General features: G+C 39.3%; 2 protein-coding genes across 5 annotated transcripts in view; both read right to left on the reverse strand.

Moving 5' to 3' along the window:
- LOC138025431 (asparagine--tRNA ligase, cytoplasmic-like) overlaps positions 1-15946 on the reverse strand; it is a 35996-nt gene extending 20050 nt beyond the window's left edge. Inside the window, exons 1-5 of the mRNA XM_068872646.1 lie at positions 15917-15946; positions 15595-15744; positions 15206-15292; positions 13411-13497; positions 5060-5116 (exon numbers count right to left, since the gene is read on the reverse strand). Coding sequence (XP_068728747.1) covers positions 5060-5116; positions 13411-13497; positions 15206-15292; positions 15595-15744; positions 15917-15946 — 411 coding nt within the window. The remainder of the gene's footprint in view (positions 1-5059; positions 5117-13410; positions 13498-15205; positions 15293-15594; positions 15745-15916) is intronic.
- A 228-nt stretch (positions 15947-16174) lies between these two features.
- Positions 16175-19968, reverse strand: part of LOC138026774 (asparagine--tRNA ligase, cytoplasmic-like) — a 27898-nt gene continuing 24104 nt past the window's right edge. For all 4 annotated transcript variants that reach the window (XR_011127343.1, XR_011127344.1, XR_011127342.1 and 1 more), the window contains one exon: positions 16175-16263. Coding sequence is in view for 1 of the 4 variants with exons in the window: in XM_068874222.1 (XP_068730323.1) it covers positions 16240-16263 (24 nt within the window). In the remaining 3 variants the exon portion in view is untranslated. The remainder of the gene's footprint in view (positions 16264-19968) is intronic.

The raw sequence follows: 19968 nt of genomic DNA on the forward strand, positions 1-19968 counted from the left end.
AATGTAATCAATAAACTAATCACTAAGTGCTAAAGAAATAAACGATAGGAATCGCATATGAACAACAGCGGACATTCCGATCATAACTTTGATGAAACAAATGTTTTTGGGAATGCCACTATGATATTGAAACGTGAAAAAATGACCACCTAAAATGCACAAAATCCTATAGAAGAACTATATAAAACAGAAACCTAAGGGAACGAGTTCAAATATCAGTAGGGTACCCGATTAACGGAAAAAGACTCGATCAGTATTATTTTCCGATGGATCGGAATCGGTACCGATCTGTAGGCACTAGTTGCCGTTTCCGATAATGATAAAAACTTTGCCGATTCAATCCGATTTGCATATAGCACTAATATGTTTCTCAAACGTTAAATCATTGTCAAAAACTACACCCAAATTACGAGCTGATGCTGATGACTGTACTACGGAACAACCAATTGTGAAAGAAGATAACACGGGACGAGGCCGATAGTGAGAACTAATAACAAGTAGCTCCGATTTGTCGCTATTAAGCTTATTAATAATAAGCTTATTACAGCACATCCAGTTGTCTATCTCACAAGCACAGGCTTCAACTTGAGAAACTGCTAAAGCCTCCACATCACCACCCTGGGAATCGAAGGACAAGTACAACTGGGTATCATCGGCATAAAAGTGATAACCCATGTTGTACCTTCCAACAATATCCCCGAGTGGCGAAGTGTACAGCAAGTAGAGTATACCTAAAACAGACCCCTGAAGAACCCCGCATGACAATGGGCGATGTGTAGACCTCTCCCCCCTAATACTGACGAACTGGTAACGATTGCAAAGATAGGAGGTAAACCAAGAGAGCGCAGAGCCAGTGATACCAAACCGAGTAGCAAGCCTATTAAGTAAAATAGTATGGTCTACCGTGTCGAACACAGCGGATAAATCTAAAAGTAGTAAAATAACTGACTGATGATTATCTAAAGCTACCAAAATATCATTTTGGACTCTGAGAAGAGCCGTCTCAGTACTGTGCAGTTGTTTGTAAGCAGATTGGAAAACTTCATCAAGGTTATTTATCGTGATATAAGCTATCAACTGCAGAGCAATAGCTCTCTCGGTAAGCTTTGACATAAACATTAAATTAGAGATTGGTCTGAAATTAGCAAAAACCTCAAAATCTAGACCCATTTTTTTCAGCAATGGATTAAGCATAGCTAACTTAAAACAGTCAGGCATCACAGCAGTGTTAATAGAGAGGTTGACAATCTTGGTCATTACAGGCAAAAGCACTGACCAGCATTCCTTCAGAACAACAGCTGGAGCAGGGTCCAGACGACAAGGCTAGACTTCACAGCAGAACCAGTAATCAGACTAGACACTTGAGCTTCAGTAACATTCTTGAAATGCGAGAGCACACAGCTTGCATGAGAGGAATCATCAAGATGTACCAGAGTATTTGAAGAACTGTCTAGTGAATTTCGCAAGCTAGTAATCTTCTCAGTAAAAAAGTCAGCAAATTTATTAGCCAGGTCATTGTCAGAGCTTCCAGAAGTTGGATAACGTAATTCTTGAATTATGTGGCTGGTGTGACTACTTTGCTAGCCCTTTACTCGTGTAACTAGATGCTTCTGTGAAGCATACACTGGCTTACCTGTGGTACGTGCTACAGAAAATCAGAAGGCACTGAATTGTGTGGTATTGAAATACAGCATTCCAGTCTCTGAAGGATAACAAATAAAAGAGAAGCGAGAAACATTGGCTTCTGGGCTGACATGTTGATAATTTTCAAGTTCCCTCACAACTTCTTTTCACCACAAGTGTGCCCTCTGAGCATCTGAAAGCTTTGTAATACTAAACTTCATTGAAGTCAATCCCTGTTTCGCGGGGTTAGTGTTAGCATAGGAGACCAAAACAATAAACCCCTCATAAAAAACAGAAACATCTGACCGAAAATACTATTAACGCTAACAAATGCGAACTCAGCAAGGTACAGATTCTGTTAGCTTGCTTTATGCAAAACAAATATTGATGAAAAAGCAAATAACTATTGAAACACAGTTTTCAGAAAGAGCAGAAGGAAGTTTCCCAGACGGTCGATCGAGAATAAAATATTTACGACATGAAAACAACATTAATTTTGAACCGTGAATATAGAATATAAAAAGTTGCGATCAGCGACAAACATTTTGGGAGATTTTTGCTACGTTCAAGTAAATTGCAAAATCGAAAGTGACATGGCCGGAATTCAGCGGGCGTCGTGATTAAGTTACCGCGGCATGTTTACTCGCCAAACAGTGAAGCATCTGTGTCAAATGATGGCAAGATAGCGGGTTTTTGTAAGTTTCTTTTTCTGTCAAGTGTTATTAAGGTTGACAATGAAATGAGCGAAGTCAAAACAAAGATAACAAACGCCCAACTCTTGTATATGCAAATACAAAATTAACACTCCAAGACGCGTACGACGTTATTTCCATCATTTTGGAAATAGCAGCTACTTTATTATTGATATGCGTAACAAGTTTTCATTGATTTTGGGGCTCATTTTGTTGAAACTCAAGCACGCTTCCAACAGGCCTGTGAACCCTTCCTGCTTACAGAGCAATACTAAAAAACTTCTCCCATATCACATTTGAACCTTAAGCTCGAAAATTCAATACACAACATGATATTATAATTCACAAAGGCAGAAAATACCACAGAATCCTTTTCCAGCGAAATATTTATTGAAACAAACAACCTATTTGCTCTTGGAGGCGAAAACCTCTTCCTATTTCATTGCGTGCGTGAAGACAAGAAACTCAATCGTGTCAAATTACCATGTACTTCAGGTAAATGCAGCTCACTTTGATTTCGTCTCGACGGGCGATAGATTGTTGTCGAAGTCCAGTGCTCGTCGCTTTTGAGATTCCTGCCTATTTTGTTTAAGGATCCACTAAAACGCCATTCGCGTTACATGACTTTCGACGCCATTGCAGGCTAAGTTAATGATTCTACCGTGTCCACCAGAGAAATCTACGCATTTCCACTACCCTCTCGATCCTAAGAAAATACTCGCAGAAGGCTCTATCCACAAAGACACCACTTACCAGGGGAGTGACAGGCAAGACTTTTACCGACACGGAAAAAAAAAAAAAAAAAAAAAAAAACAAACAAACTAAACGCAGACCTCGACTGGGTTTGCCATGAGGCAACCCAGTAAAAAACCAGTTAAATTTAATTGTGATTTTTAAGAAAGAAAGCTGTAAATTGTTAATATTGTTATTGTCGTATCGTTCATACCCATACATATCCCGAAGAAAGTTTCAGATTAATTAAGACCATTACGCCATCAGAGATTTTACAACGGCTAAGACTAATGGTGCAATTCGAGATTTCACAACAGCTATAAGTGATGGTGCAATAAGTTCGTGTGCAGTCGTTGTTGTCAGTTGTACTGCTACAGATTGATCAGGTGATTTTGTGTCTATAGTCATAGACTGCTTTGGAATGTGTGCTACGTTGCGACTATAGTGGTAAGAAAACAGATAAATTTTCAAAGCGCGGTTTTAAGATCTGAAAGAGCTTGTTTTTTTTAGTTTTGTCGTTGAGCAGACCCAAACTTCCACTCGGCCATATAGTCAGTGGGACCTCGAATCACGCAACTTATGATGTTTATTCGCCAAAAGCTGTTAAAACGTTAATATAATTAATATTTTATGAATATTCCACTCTTTATTTGGTACAAAATATATTTCCTTTTAGTGTTATTGAAGCGCTTGATTCGAAGCGAGTATTGAATATATGAAAAGCCATTACGTCATCCATGGAATGTGTCGACGTTGTAACTTTCATTGGTAGGGAAATAACCACCATACTTAAGATAGCCGTTGATAACGTAATTCTTGAATTATATGACTCGTGTGACTACTTTGCTAGCCCTAACCAATTAAATTTAATCGTGACTTTTAAGAAAGAAAGCTGTAAGTTGTGAATACTGTTATTATCGTATCGTTCATACCCATACATATCTCAAAGAAAGTTCCAGATTAATTAAGACCATACGTCATCGCAAATTTCACAACGGCTAAGACTGATGGTGCAATCGGAGATCTCACAACGGCTATAAATGATGGTGCAATAAGGTCCTGTGTAGTCGTTGTTGTGCTACAGATTGATCAGGTGATTTTCTGTCTACAGTAATCAATGAACCATCAAGGACTACTTTGGAATGTGCACTACGTTGCGACTATAGTGTTAAGGAAACAGATAAATTTTCAAAGCGCGGTTATAAGATCTAAAAGATCTTTTTGTTGGTGAATTGAAAAGGAATCGAATTTAACAACAAGACGCCTATGAGGGCGTATCCATGGGATGCACAAACAGTTAATACAAATAGTCCAGTTACAGAGAACTACACCGGTAAACTTCGGAAAATGGGAAAAGATTACCAAAACCGGAAATCTATAATTTAACTACAAGTTATTTGTTGTAAAACATAAAGAGATTATTTCTTACTATTAAAGTTACTAAATCTGCCAATGGAAACAACAAGGCCCTAGGGGTTATCAGGAATACAGGAAATTTAGGTTAAAAAAATTATAGGGATATGGGCTATTTGGGGGGAAAATTAACGGGATGCAGGATATTTAAAAAACCGAACTGGTTTTATAGTGATACAACAGGAATTAACGGGATACAGGGTATTTAGGACTACGCAGAGCTCCAAAGAACGCCTTGTATATTTTTTATTACTGTTCGACGGAGCGACGGAGCTGTTCAACAAAAGAGAAAATAAAGATGTTTTCCGAAAGGAATGGCCTCGAAATCGCTTGAAAAAAGTTCTAAAAATCTTGGTTTTTTACAGTAAAACGTGTACTTATAAAACTCTATGCACAACACTCAGTATTGTGCAGGATTTTGTGGACTTTTAGAAACTGTGCGTTATTGTGCGGGTTTGATCGAATTGTGCGGTCCCGCACCTGCGCACCATGTCAGAAGCACTGATATATGTATTAATTTTTTAAAAAAAATCTCTTTATAATTATAGAATTGCAAGAAATCCACACTGTACAAGTGCAAATTAAAGACATCGTCTTACCGTGTCACCTCTGATCATCATGTGCCTGTTGTCAAGTAGAATGTCAATGGCAGATTCCTGGTGAGCAGAAAAAAAAGAATCCCTGTCGTCAGAGGGTTAGAATTTTCACCTGAATGAATTAGACAGACAGCAATCCGCTCAGCAGCGGGCTGAACTCACCTCTTTAGAGTCCCCCACTGCTGAGCTCCCAGCAACTCTTAAGATGGCACTGCTAACAGTGTGTGGAAGACATACACTGTATATAGTTACCATACATTAAAATCAACAACTTAATTGAAACAAGGGAAATCTCAAACAGAACTGTGCCTTTTTGTCTGGAGACGGGTCACTTAATTCCTCTACTATTAACTTCTTACAAACCGAGCGCGAGGGCCGTACTGGGGAATATTGGCCCTCGGTCGTGGCAGTACGGACCGAGCGCAGCGAGGTCCGTACAAAACGACCGAGAGCCAATATTCCCCAGTACGGCTCGAGCTACAAGCAATTGCAAAAAGGTTGAGACACTGAATGGAAAATCCATCTCTTCATCATAAATCCCCTCTTCTAGTTCATAAGTAAAGGCTGAACGCCCCTCCCTCCCCCCTCCCCTTTTTCAATGTTGATACCCTTTAGTCTGAGTGCCAAGTGGAAATGAAACAACTTTGCTTGGGGGGAAGGGGGGTTGGAGATGCGCTGACTTGAATGACACGCATTGTACGGTTATCAACAGTGAGTGTCTCAACTCTTTTTGCAACTGCTTGTAGCTCGGTTAGTAAGTAGTTTATTATATGGCTTTTTAATTACCTTTTGCTTTGTTTTTGCAAGCCCGTAATCGGCCCGTGGGCATTACGGGAGAATAATGCCCTACAATTCAGTCACAATTAGGCTATCAGAGCGCACGTTATATCGGCTACAAACACAAGCCATATAATAAAGTAATATAATACCTTATTATTACGTGCATACAACAGACTACTATACATTGTCAGATATGACAATATTAATGCAGCATTCCTCAGTGGTAATAATTAACAAAAGGCAATCATTAACCATCATACCTAACCTGCTGAGCTCTATTTAAAAAATTTTGTGCTAATTTACATGTAAATGCCACATTTTAGTCATCTTGAAAAGAAGAGAATCACTTGATTTATGCCTGATTTGGTTATTGGAAGTTACGAAAAGTAATTCAGTATGGGCTTCTTGTGACTTTGAATCTTGATCGCATGACCCTTTTAACTTTAGACTGTGTAGATTGTTTAAATTCAAGAATCTAGTGCATATGAGAATAATCGTAAACTGTGAGGATAGTAGCACTTCATATTCTATTCGTGTTAAGTTCCAATTGAAAGATCTCTAGCGTGGGAACAGGCTCATCTTTGAGTCATGCACGAGCGAAGCAATCCGGCAGGGAGTCCGGGTGCGGAAGCTCCAAGAAAGTGAGCTCACTTTTGTCACGATGGCTCGCAAATTCTCAAAACCCGTAAACAGAAACCGTCATGATGATAAACTTTCCACCGGTAAAATACATGACAACCGTGTTTAGCCTGTCTGCTGTTGCCAAGTCGCCGGTTGTATGACACTAGAAGTATACTCACTACGAAAACCACCGATCTGTGGAATGGGCGGGAATTTACGTGTCTCTGCTCCACCCACTTTCGCTTGTATATAGTTCAAATTCTTAATTTAATTAAGATGTATTAGCAGAACTGAGCACATAATGGATCGCGCAGAATGCCTATAATCGTGGAAAAGCTCTCGGAGAAGACTTGAGAATGAAGATTATAAAAAAACATTATCGGAAAAGGAGGAGACTTCACCACAGGTTTCTCTGTGGGAAGTTTTTCTGCGATTACCATAGAAAATGAGATAAATTTTGAAAACGTGTTTTTCCATTAGTAAACCTTAAGCCCGTGGGAAAGGAATTTCATCACAATGTTTGATGAAAGTGGGCGGGGCAGTAACTCGGTAATTCGGGCCCATTCCACAGATCAGTGGTTTTCATGGTATGACATTCTACTGTGAAGCTGAAGTGAAACATCCGTTTTTATTTTCACGCAATGTCTACATGTAATTGCACGCATGGCGGTGGGTGCCGTTTTGATTACTTTTATGCATCAAAATATAAAGAAACCTTAAGTGTTTCTTTTCCAGTATGGCATATCTGTGCAAGCAATCTTGCAAATCGTGAGAAGTGAACCGTGGATATTTTGATTTGCTACCAACTGGAGTCCCAATATTTATGTTGGTGCACGTAAGTACAAGTAGTAAAAGTGTTCAAGCAGCATTTAAGAAACTAGACGCTCCATGAGCGTAAACTGGGTTGCCCTTGGTACGCCTTACATAAAAACAAAAGGCACTGAGTTGGGTGGTATTGAACTGCAGCGTTCCAGTAATACTTATTGAGGAGGGGAGGGGGTGATGTAAACCATTTGAGGGGTCACCCAGAGGTCCAGCCTCGTTCCCAGGGCTTTTCTCCGCCGAGGAGAAGCCCCGGGAACGAGGTTTCCCGACGTCACCCCAGCAAGGGCTATTTGGCTCACACCTTCACACGTTGAATTATTTGAAATGTGGTGTCCCGTTTTGAGGTCTTTTACTTTTTAAACTTTGGTAATACTTCCATTTCAAAGATAACATAACACGCTCTTGAGTGAAATTCACCATATTCTTCTTTAATTAAAGGGGGCGTGTCACTCAAAATGATAATTCCACGATTTGGGGTGCAGGGATGGAGCAGTGATGAGGGCACTTGCCTCTCGCCGATCTGGCTCGGGTTCGATTCCCAGACTAGGCGTCATATGTGGATTGAGTTTGTTGGTTCTCTACTCTGAGCCGCGAGGTTTTACTCCGGGTACCCTGGTTTTCCCCTCTCCTCAAAAACCAACATTTGACTTGATTTGCGTTAATTGTTCATTTCAGTTTACAGTGTCTTCAATTAGTGCTCCAGCGCAAGAACGACTGGACAAGTTGCTTTCCTTTCCTTTTTTGTACAAGATTGAAACAGATTACATTTGGGTAATCTTGAAAAAAGTCGGCGCGACGTTTTTCAAAATTATGGCAAATCGCCTGAATAAAGGTCGTTTTTTTTTTTCTCAGAATCATTTCGTTTGTGATGTAACAATAATTTTATCAGTAAAGGAATTCCACATTACCATTTTCGAGTTTTAAACTCGTGATTAACTAAAGATTTTCCCGTGACATAGCCCCTTTAAGTGAAATAGTCTGCAAAAAAACTAATTGCAAATTTCTCTGACGGACGTTTTTCTGCATGTCTTGTATGTCTAGAGTGTTTACGCTTCCACCAAATGGTATCACAAAAGCCGGGAGTTACGGTGTAGCACTATTATTTCGCGGGGTTTAATTCTTGTGGATTTTGCGGATAGTGCTTGATCCGCAAAAATAAGTTCCAGCAGAAAAGAACACTAGCAAAATTAAAAACCGTAATAAAAAGTTTACTCCCATTAATATAACTAAAAACGGCTTTTAATCCACATACAGTGGGGTCAAAGAGAAACTTACGTCTTTCGTATTTCAATTTTGTTGTAATATTTAACTGAATATTTATATTTATCTGTCGGGACAGGAAGCCTTCTTTTGTCGGGTTATTGATCCGAGACCGGAATCTTATCTAGAACAATGTTGATCAATCCCTTCACTGAATAACCATTTCTTTCATTAATGAAGCAAATGGACAACAAGCTTTCTTTCAAATAATTCTTGACTAAAAAGAATTTGTCAATTTTCAAATTGTTTTTTACTTGAATACTGTGCAGAGTTGAGTACAAATAAATGAAATTATAAATAGCCAGAAAATAATTATTGTAAACACAGACTACTCAAGGTGTTCGATTCCGTCTATGGTATCCAACTCGAAAAAGTTAACAGAGAATTTGTCGTTTGGTTTCAGTGTTGTACATAACAGCACAGTTAATAAAATATCAACGAGAACTCGACGAAGAGTGAATGATGAGTGACTAAATTTCTTGTGCGCATAGCGATGTTTTTTACAAGCTTCTTATGCAAATTTTTGACAGAGAATATTAAATTACAAAAAATACTCCACTTAAGGTTTCTGCTAACCTTTCCGGTCTCGTATTTTGCAAAATGTTAAAAAGCTACCACAAAATAGCTCATTATATTTGTTTTCTTGTAAAAAAGAAATTATTTGAAAATGTTTTTTTTCTTGCGGAGTTATTGCATATTTTGTGATTTTCGTGACTAAAATGTTAAGTAATGGTCCGGCTAAAAAGCAGGCAGAAAAACAATAGCCCGCGGCAATAGCGTCGGTTAGTTAAAATGTGCCAACATTTTTAATCAAATTAAGTTCGGCTGATCCCATTGGTGTAAGCAGCTAAAAGCGCGAAATTTGAATTTCAATGAAAAATGTAATCGACTTGCCGTCTAAAAAATTAGATTCTGTTTCGTAGAACAAATCATTATGCCTTCAAAAACTATGTTTGTAAATATCGTCAAGATTCTATGCGCCATTTGATTGGCGCATAGAACAATGCCCAAATTTGGCCGAGAGACAGAGATCAAGGGCATGGGGAAGAAGAAATCCAAAAAAGGCTTTTTTTTCATTTTTTTCTCATCTTTTTTCGACATTTTCCGATATTAGCCAATCAGATGCCTCGATTGGAGTGAAATTAAAAATTAATATTTCGCAGCTTCTAAGTACTTTTGCCGCTGGGCTGCCTGCTTCTTAGCCGGACCATTACTTAATCCCTCAAGGTGTTATGAGATGTCAAGACTCGTTAACACCCGAACAGTTTGACGCGGGAATACATCCGGGTAGCTTCACTTATCGCGTGTTCAGTTCGCCATTTATTTGTAGAGTCGATGCGGTTGTGTTAAAGGAATATGCTAGGCGATATCATCCTCACTAGGCCATGAAACGCATGAAACGGGGAGAGAAGTCGAAACGGGAATGTTCTCCCCGGGTAAAAAGTATGAAAAATATCGGGGGACAATTCAATAAAACTTTTACACGTGTAATTTACAAGTGTAGCCATTGTTTTAGAGTCTGAGAACAATAGCTACACTTGTAAATTACACGTGTAAAAGTTTTATTGAATTGACCCCAGGTCTAAAAAAGAGAAAGATTCCATCGAGGAAACAAACAAAACTCAGCTCGCTGCTTGCGACAAGGGGTAAGTCTGCAATCAGGTATAAATGATCTATGGCTAATGATGCAGCGCTGAATGCCTCTTTAGAGGCATTAATACCTCGAGTCGGTGGCATAAAAGCAGCATGACCGCATTCACACCCGCGTTGACAAGGTGTAAACTCGTGTAAAATCTTTTCAGCCCGAAAACTCGGGGTTAATTTTTCCATGAATAGCTCCTCTTCAAATGAATTTAAAGGGTATGTAGATTTGTCGAATTTTTACGAAATTTGGGCAAAATGATCGTCGGATATTGGAGCACGAAAGTGTGTCGGGCTTTTAAAATTTTCGAAATATTTTTACTTTGACGTGTCTCTGCGAGTCGCGAAATGGAAAATTTTCTATTGGTCAACTTCAAAGTTCATTTTCTCGGAAACCAATATAGGAAGATCCTAAAAGTCCGATACACTTTGGTAGCCTATAAAGTGCTGATTGATATAGTACAGTTTGTTTGGTTGTGCGTGATAATGCGAGGGCGGGTAATTCAGCAAAGTGAACATGTATGGTTTTGCATTTGAAGCTTCACGCGTGCTAAAGGAAGCCAAAATAAACCAAAATGTTCATATATTCGGATTTTTCATTTTATTACCTTTTTGGTGATATATAGCTTGCTGGAGTTTTACCGAAAATAACGCGCTTACGAAAGATTTCCCGGAAGGCACCCCAAAAGATTAGCAGTAACCTTAAAGGTCGTTAAAAAGATTTATTTTTGGGCGTTCATTTGGACGAAAAATGTCACAAAAACTTTTTCCAGCGTAAACTTTATTGAACAAAATACTTGCTATCAGAGGCAAAAAACCCTTCATATTTTAATTGCGTGCGTGCAAAAAAGAAACACAGCAGAACCTTGACCGTGAATAATGAAGCACAGAAGAGACAACAAGCTTTCTTTCAAATAATTCTTCTGTCACCTTTCCAATTTTTTTTTTACCCGAAGACTGTGCAGAGTTGAGTACGAAATAAAGCGGAAACTTAACGGTCGCCGTTTGGTATTCATTAATAAAGAGGGTCTTTTTCATCGTATTATCGATTCGTTGGGACACTTACAGCCACCTGACGTCGCTGGCAGGGCTTCAGTTGCTCGGCTAGTGGGTTGAAATGAAAAGAAAACCTTTGCCCTTGAATTCTAGGATGGAATTTTAACCGCGGGAACATTTTAACTAGCAATATTTGACTGAATTTGGTGGGCTCGTGAGAATTGAGAGTTCAGCCATGGTAGTTTACTATAACCGTTGACAACCGAGGAACTGGCCCACGATCCGAGTTCGCGTCGAATCTGCAAAAAAACCTCACAGGAAGGAAGCGAACCACAATGGCAATAAGGTTAGGCTTTTCAATTAAGAAATTTTTTGTAAAATGATCTTCTCAAGTCTCAGGTCTTGCCTTCCCATACAAATCCTTATATTCCCTCACACTGAGCTTGGGGCGCCTGTGGCCAGATAACATAAGAAACAAAGCTCACTTTGTGATATCCGACGGCGAAAGATGCACTAGCCCTTATCGGAGTTATCAGCGGTTTTACCACATGAACGAGGCTAAGGGGTCATTTTGTATTGAATTGACCCTTAAGTCTCTTTTGCATGTAATTTTAAACAAAAGAAAATGTGCCTGCAGGCTCAGCTCCAATAAGGACTGTTGTTGTCGCAGACCAATACTCGTCGCTTTGAAGATAATTTCCAGATATTTATTTTCACCGCCTGTCTTGTTTATCCAATTGACTTTCCATTATTGAGCTCCAGAAGGGTATCTTTTGTTTAAAGATCCACTAAAACGCTATTCGCGTTACAATGACTTTCGATGCCATTGCAGGTTAATTAAAAATTCTACTGTGTCCACCGGATATAATCTAGGCATTTCTGCTATCTGAAACCGACCAAACATACGTCCAGGAGACTGTAAGCACAAAAACACTACTTAGCAGGGGAGGGATAGGAAAGACTTTTCCCGACATGGAAAAGAAAAAAAGAAAACGACTAAATGCCACCCATTTTACGACTGGGATTGCCATACTGGCAACCCAATAAATAGCACTTTATACTGACCGTATTATTCTTTAAGTAAATAAGGCTTGTCAAGGAGTATAAGTATTTAATTTCCGTTGTAATTCGTAACAATTTTATTGGACAGGACTTGAAAGATATTTTGACCTCAGCTCTACAAAGCAATATTTGTACAAAACGTAAATGGCAGCTGGAAATCTAATGTTGATGTTAAAATTATATTTTGTTATCACTTGATCAAGTGTTAAAATAATAACTTTTTACGTGACTGCAATTCTGTGATCTACATTAACTCATCTGTAAAGACAGGGTTTAATAAACTTATTAAACTACGCTATTGTTGAGCCGCGAATGTAACGCAACGAGTAGAGTTTGTTCGATACTGAACGTGGCATGCGCAGCCAACAACGTCGAAGAATTCTTGTCATTCATCACGTTGTTTTGACCAACGTGTTGAGTGAGAAGTCTTGAATTTGTCTTGCGCTGTAAGGATGCGCAGTAGCAATGGGCGCGAACGTCCTTAATTCATCGAGACTTTCACCGAAACAAACGAGCCCAACAAATTGACCAGTGCGCCCAATCTTCCTCACATCGCAGGGTTCATGTGTTCCACCTGAATTTTTCAGGTGTCTCTAAGAGACAATTGCTTAAATTGTCCAGATAAGTGCGAGGACCACTTCTCTCTCTCTCTCTTAAATATTTTTCTCACAAAATGAGGGGTGGTCCACAGGGGTGGTCCATGGACCGGGTCCATGAAGGGGTATATGGACCGGATCCACAGGGGTGGTCCATGTTTTGTATACGTCCGTTCAATAGCCCTTTTCACGGTTAGTCTTTCTCATTTGCATTACAATGTAATCTAACGTGGGTGCGAGGCAATTTCGGGTTAAAACTACAAAATAGACCCGAAATTGCCTCACATGCATGCTAGATTAATACATTGTAATGCAAATGAGAAAAACTAACCTTGGGCTATTGGGTAACACGTACCACAGACAACCCAGTGTACGCTTTTATGGAGCGTCTTGTCTTTGAAAGAAGTTGCGAGACATAAAATAGACTTTTTCAAGACTATTTTCAAGATCTATTTTAGACATTTTTTAGATATACGTGTCCACTCCAAAATAAAGCTAGTCCTTGTCTGTCTGGTCAATGTAATTCTTTCACATCTCATAAAGACAAAATTACAAACTGTTTCGTTAACCAACCTCTTTCAACAAGTTATCCAATCCACCAGCGGGGGATTCTCCAATCAGTTCCCAGAAGTCCACAGTCATTTCATGGCCTCCAGGAGCCTGCATGGTAATGAAAGCGAGACATACCTTTTGGCAGCATAATCCATTGTTCAAGGGCAATATTAACATCTTTGATAAACGTATTTTCTACTCCTTAACTCATTGACTCATCGGAGTGGGACTTAATAGATTTTACTCTGTATAACGTCAGACGATTTTACTTGCATGGGGGCGGTCCAGGGCAGTTCATGTGTCAGTGGGTTAACAGCCACTCAAAAGGGCATTAGTGAAAGGCATCAGTGAAATGCAAGTTGACTTCACTTTAAAAAGGGTGCACCTTACAAAAAAATGAGGCTAAAGAGGACACAAAGAAACAATATATTATTGCTGGTTTAATAAGTAACTAGAATGCTACATATTCTCTTTGATTCAACCAACACGAAATGCCCATTTTTTTGCATGATGGTTGCATGGTTGGAAGGGTAAATACCTGGAGATACTAGCTACACACCAAGCTACTCTAAAATCTAAGGGAAAATAAAGATACGATGATGATGAACAGTTAAGCCCAATTATTAAGGCAAACGCCTTCAACATTTGCTTCAACATCCATTCCATTTTGTTGAATGTTGTTGACTGTTGGGGTGGCAAATGGTTTCAACACATCATCAACATTTGATTCAACAAAGCTCCACGAGAGGCCTTGTATTCAGCCCACGGTTGTCACTATAGTTATGGACAAGGCCGGATACTTCATTGAGAGACCAATACACATACCAAGCAACGTTGAAAGAGGGTGGCAAACGGCTTCGGCTTCATTCAACATTCGCAATAACAAAAGGAATGTTGAATGGTTGTTGAAGCATAGTTGGGATGGTCTTAAACTCATTCAATATTGATTCTACGTCTATTCAACATGTTTCAACACAGCTGAAAGAATTCAAAGGGTTGGGGGAGGAGGGGAGGGGCAAACAGTTTTAATTATTTGCTGTTCAACAAAATCGAACGGATGTTGAAGCATTTTGCCTGGGCCTTTAAATTATTAAGGATACTTTGTAAGGAAAGCCTCCTCTCGTCTTCTTTTTTTCTAAGACTCAACTAAAGAAATTGTCGGTTGCACTGAAAGAACTATATCCTGTTCTTCTTTGTAACATTTGTTAGACCTTAGTAATGGAATATGCAAGTACAGTTTTCCACCTTTAATCGTATCCTAATGAGGACTTAACGGAACGCATTCAAAAACACACAACGCGTACTGTATTCAACCAAGTGTTATAACGAAGCGCCGATGCTCTCCGGTCTATCAACACTCTTTGAATGAAGAGAAAGTACAGTATATCATTGCAAAACTTTTCTCCGAGATCTCACAGTAACAAAAACCATCATCTCAAGTCTCTACTGCCTAAGAAACCCAGAACTTTCAAGTCGCCGAAATGTTAAACTAAGCACTGTAGGAACAGTTTTATTTTTAGCCACATTTTTAGGAAGTAGTTTTATTCATCATATCTATCTATCTATCTAACTAACTATCTATATAGTACACCTTTTTCAAGTGGGATGAGATAGAATGAAAAAGGTCACACAATTACGCACATTCAAATCTCACTTTGTCAAACTTGTCATGCAAGGTCCTACTAATGCGAGACTTAAGAGGCAAAGGAACTCAAGTGAAGGTACGTTAGGTCTTGAATAATTTTTTGTAACTTGTTAAATTTCCTATTGTTCAAACCTGTCCACAGCTGACCAACAAATACGACAAGTTACTTACTGTTTTGCCTTCAGGGAGTTCCTTGAAGACACCATAAAGACACACAGATGCCTCGGTGGACAACGTAACAGCCTTATAGGTATGACACTAAAAGTCAATTAAACAATAAAATATCTTTTTTAACTGTTAGAACTACCGCATGGACTAAAGAGGAGTGATTGCCTCCCTCAATCGACTCTTGTAGGCGCAGTAAAGAGAGACCAGGGTTGGAGAGTGCAGATGAGATAGCTATGTGCATAAGTGTGGGGAGAATATATTGATTGAAGATGAAGATGAAGATGAAGATGATATGATGATGATGATGATGATGATGATGATGATGATAATGAACATACAGCTAACAGAAACAAAAAAAATAACACAATTTTGAGTCAATAACCTTTACTCACCAACTGATCAGATAAGACACATTGTAGAAATCCAGTTCCGTCTCTCAGCAAAATGAGCATCAGGTTTTTCCCCTGTCGCACAAGTTTATGAACCCAGCCAAACACCTTCACTCTCTGATCACGATGGGTGACAGACTCTCTTATCCTTATCTGTATGAAGTATATGTTACAGTATAACCAAATAATGAATCAATGCATTAATGTTATACCTTGAATTATTATTGCAATAGTTACATTTGGTTAGAGTAGTTGAATGTTTAGGCAAGGTAATCTCAAGTCAATTACAAGAAAGGGGGCTACAGCCCCCTGCCCCCCCACCAACTTTGAAAAGTACTCCGTGGTCCCTGGTCATGGAGGTAATTATAGTACCTAGTCAGGTAAGTGTTTTTTTTCCACTGGACCGTGCTTCCAGTGTGATGGTGCCGGTTGCCACTTGTGGGTTGCCAGAGATGCCACCCAGCGGGTGCCTTGGTCACAACAGGCCCAGTTCTCGCACCAGTTCCCGATCATCAATTGGTGACGAGTTTAATTTGTCAGTAAATATACACAAGCCTACTTGCGTACCAGATGCTAACTCACTCTCTTTGCTGGTGGCAAAGTTTACTCTTCTTTGATTGTTATTTTATTGGCTTCGTAAAGGTTATTTTATCTCTGTTGAGCTTTTTCAGCCTATTAGGACAATAAGATACATCGCAATAATTATTGTCAAGAAGGTCACAACATTTTAAAATTTATATTGCAGCCCTCCGATGGCTTTAAATTTTGAATGTAGCGTCCAATTTTTGGACGCAAAATATTGATTGGCTGAAATTAAATTACTTGGTGACGTCACCATTGACAAGTTCCGATAGCAAGAAAGGCACTTCGCTTCGAGAGATAGGGTGGTCAGAAATGCGTTTGAGAAAGTCGTAGAATGTTGCAATTTTACCGTAGCTTTACATAATTAAAGGTCGAGCAACGCGATGCAATGGCCTCTCTGCTGGAAGGAAAGGAAGTGCTATCTCTGCTATCCACAGGACTCGGGAAAAGTCTTATTTTCCAACTGTTTTTCGTAGCGACCAAAATACAACGAGGGCGACTTCATGTCACTGTGGTAGTTTCCTGTACTCGACAAAGCATTATTTGCTGATCATATTTAGACAAAACCTTAGGCCTTTCGGCTGTCTCAGTTTCTGATTTAACGATGCAGGAACTCTACGCGATTTTAACAAGTATTTGGTTAAGCCGAACAGGCGGCTCCACAAATGATTGCTCGATCTCCTTGGTAACTCCTTAACGACAGTACACACCCACTAAAAATTTTCCGTGATTTCAATTTCTCCGGCCAAGACAAACTTATTTTCACCATGGACATCACATATATATATATATATATATATATATATATATATATATATATATATATATATATATATATATATATATATATATACACAGTCATTCCCAATAGCGAAGGTCTTTGATTAACGCACTGTCAAAGAACGAAGCTCGGAAACGCTAATCCGCCTTGCCGAACTAGTTTTAACGCTTAACTGTTTTTCATTCGCCGGCAGCTACTACAAACAAATTAATGGTGTAGCGATGGGCACAAGAATGGCACCTAGCTATGCCAATCTTTTTGTAGGATATGTTGAACACCAATTTTTTAGTCAGTACAACGGCCCCAAACCTGAACTCTACGGCCGCTACATCGACCACAGCATCGGCGCTATTTCATCCAGCAGAGAAGAACGCAATCAATTTATAACCTCCGTCAATTCCTTTCATCCGGCTCTTAAATATACCTGGGAAATTTCGGAAACTTCGTTGGCTTTCCTAGATATCAAAGTTTCTGTCAGTGGCAACGTGTTATGTACCAGTGTGCACTACAAACCTACAGATTCTCACAGACAGTTATTTGTTGTATTCATCGTCACATCCATCACATGTCGAGAACTCCATCCCTTATTCTTAGTTTAACGATGAAATGATATATGAAATTGATCATATTGTTGGTTTTCACTCACGTGATCAACAGGCATGTTTTTTAACAAAAACAAAAGGAAGCGTTTGCATAATAATAGAGTTCCATTCCCGGAGGATTTGGTCGAGGCACCAACATGGCCGCCTTTTCTTTGTTTAGGGGCACCAACATGGCGGTCGTGACGTCATGTGAAAACTGAGAATATGAACTGCAGATATTTACTCAAGTGAAGTCATCATCCCCTCAGTTATGAACGCAACTTTTGCAATTGCGTAAAGAAGCCTGAAAAATTCAAGCCTTCAACGGAGTTTGAACCCGTGACCTCGCGATACCAATGCGACGCTCTAACCAACAGAGCTATGAAGCCACTAACGTTGGGAGCTAGTCATTTGTGGGTTCTAATTTCCCTTGAGGAATGAACCAACGATGAAATTATATATGAAATGCGGATATGAAATCAAGTGAAGCTATGATCCTCGCAGTTATGTACGCAATTTTTGCAATTGCGTAAACAAGCCTGAAAAATTCAGGACTTCAACGGGGTTTGAACCCGTGACCTCGCGATACCGGTGCGACGCTCTAACCAACTGAGCTATGAAGCCACTGACCTTGGGCGGCTAGTCATTGGTGGGTTCTAATGTTTATGTGAGGAATGAATCAGGCTTCTTTACGTAACTGCAAAAATTGCGTTCATAACTGCGAGGATCATAGCTTCACTTGGTTTTCGATTGCTTTCATATCCGAAGTTCATCGATATGATCCATTTCATATTTCATTTCAGGTTAGTTACTGTTTTGAAAATTAAAGATTTTAAATATTGTTTTCACGTCTGTTAGCGAGGTTTTTCCATTTGAGGGCATGATGAATCTGTGCAGATCTGACATCCCAATCAGACCCTGTTATTGTGCGTGCTACCCTAATTTGCAATTTATTTAGTTTTTGGCCCAGCTCTTACCGATACAGGCCCACACAGCGCTGCAATAATCAATATGTGGTAGAATTAGTGATTTTAAAAAAGTCATCGCCATGGTATTTTGGGGACATATTGGTTTTAGCTTCCTGGGCAGCAAGTACTCCAGCAACTTTACCGACGAGTGCAGAGATGTGAGCCTCGCAAGAGACGGTTTCATCGCCCAGTAAAAACCTAGGCATTTGTACGTATTGACTCTTCCAATTGAATGCCCATCACTGAGGCAGATGTGAATTTCACTTGGGAGCAGAGAGATTTTATGTCTTGTCCCTGTAAACAGACACTTGGTCTTGAGGACATTAAATAAGAGACTTGGACGGTTATATTAGAGTCTAGTCATTGTTTCAGATTGCTTAGATCGTGAGTGAGGGATGAAAACAACTCTTCGGGGTTTTTGGAGCCATAAGTGAGATTAGTGTCATCAGCGTACATCCTCACATCTGATTGGAGGTTTCAGGTTGAGGTCATTTATGTATAATAGGAATAGCAGAGGGCCAAGAATTGAGCCTAGTGGCACCCCACAAAGTAAGTAACTAGTTTAAGAATTTACGTTGTTTAAAATTGTAACCCGAGTTCTATCAGAGAGGTCACGAGTCTCGAAAAAGATTAAGACCTGCACCTTTAAACCCATATAGCTCTCATTTTGACAGAAGGATCTCATGGTCAATACTTAGTATCAAATGCCTTTTTTTTAATCAATAAACAGAATAGCATTAAATTTTTTTAAGCCATGGTCGATGTTAATAAGATACCAATTGTCTTTCATGTCAATTATAGCCGTAATGATAGAGTGCGTAGGTCTACAGCCAGACCAAGAGACTGATATTTCGAAAGTAGCTCCAATTTTCTAACTCTTTTAAATATGTATATACCTGATGAAAATGGCTTTCTCAAAAACGTTTAGCTATTAAAGAAAGTACAGAGATAAGCCTGTAATTGGCTAGGTCAACCTTTGAAAATTAGAGTTACTCCAGAACTGTTCCAGTACTTGAGAGGATACCAGTGGAAATAACAAACGACGACGCAATAAATGTAAATGATAATTTTAGGACCGAGGCAAGTTGGAATACTGTCGAGACCATCAGCCTTGCCCACAGATGAGGGATATATTTCACACGTTTACGCAGCCATTTGAAACTGCTGTACTGCTTGGCAACGTAGAACCGACATTCTTAGAACAGTTTGACTATCACGAACACATTTTTCACCGAAGATTATCGTTGGGTGCCTCTGAATTGTGCGTCATTTTGGAAGTGTTGTTGCTGCGTTTTTGCAACAAAGGGTGCCAGACAAGCAGTCTTCTAAAATCCTTAATTAACATTAAACAGTGTACATTATACACAAACGTTCGAAGCGCCTTCATATTAACTGTAAAATTCTTTAAAAACTCTATTTCTTGTTTGCTATATTGGTTGTCTATTAATTGAGATAAGTACTAAAA

This window comes from Montipora capricornis, chromosome 12 (assembly GCF_036669925.1).
Source record: "Montipora capricornis isolate CH-2021 chromosome 12, ASM3666992v2, whole genome shotgun sequence".
NCBI lineage: Eukaryota > Metazoa > Cnidaria > Anthozoa > Scleractinia > Acroporidae > Montipora > Montipora capricornis.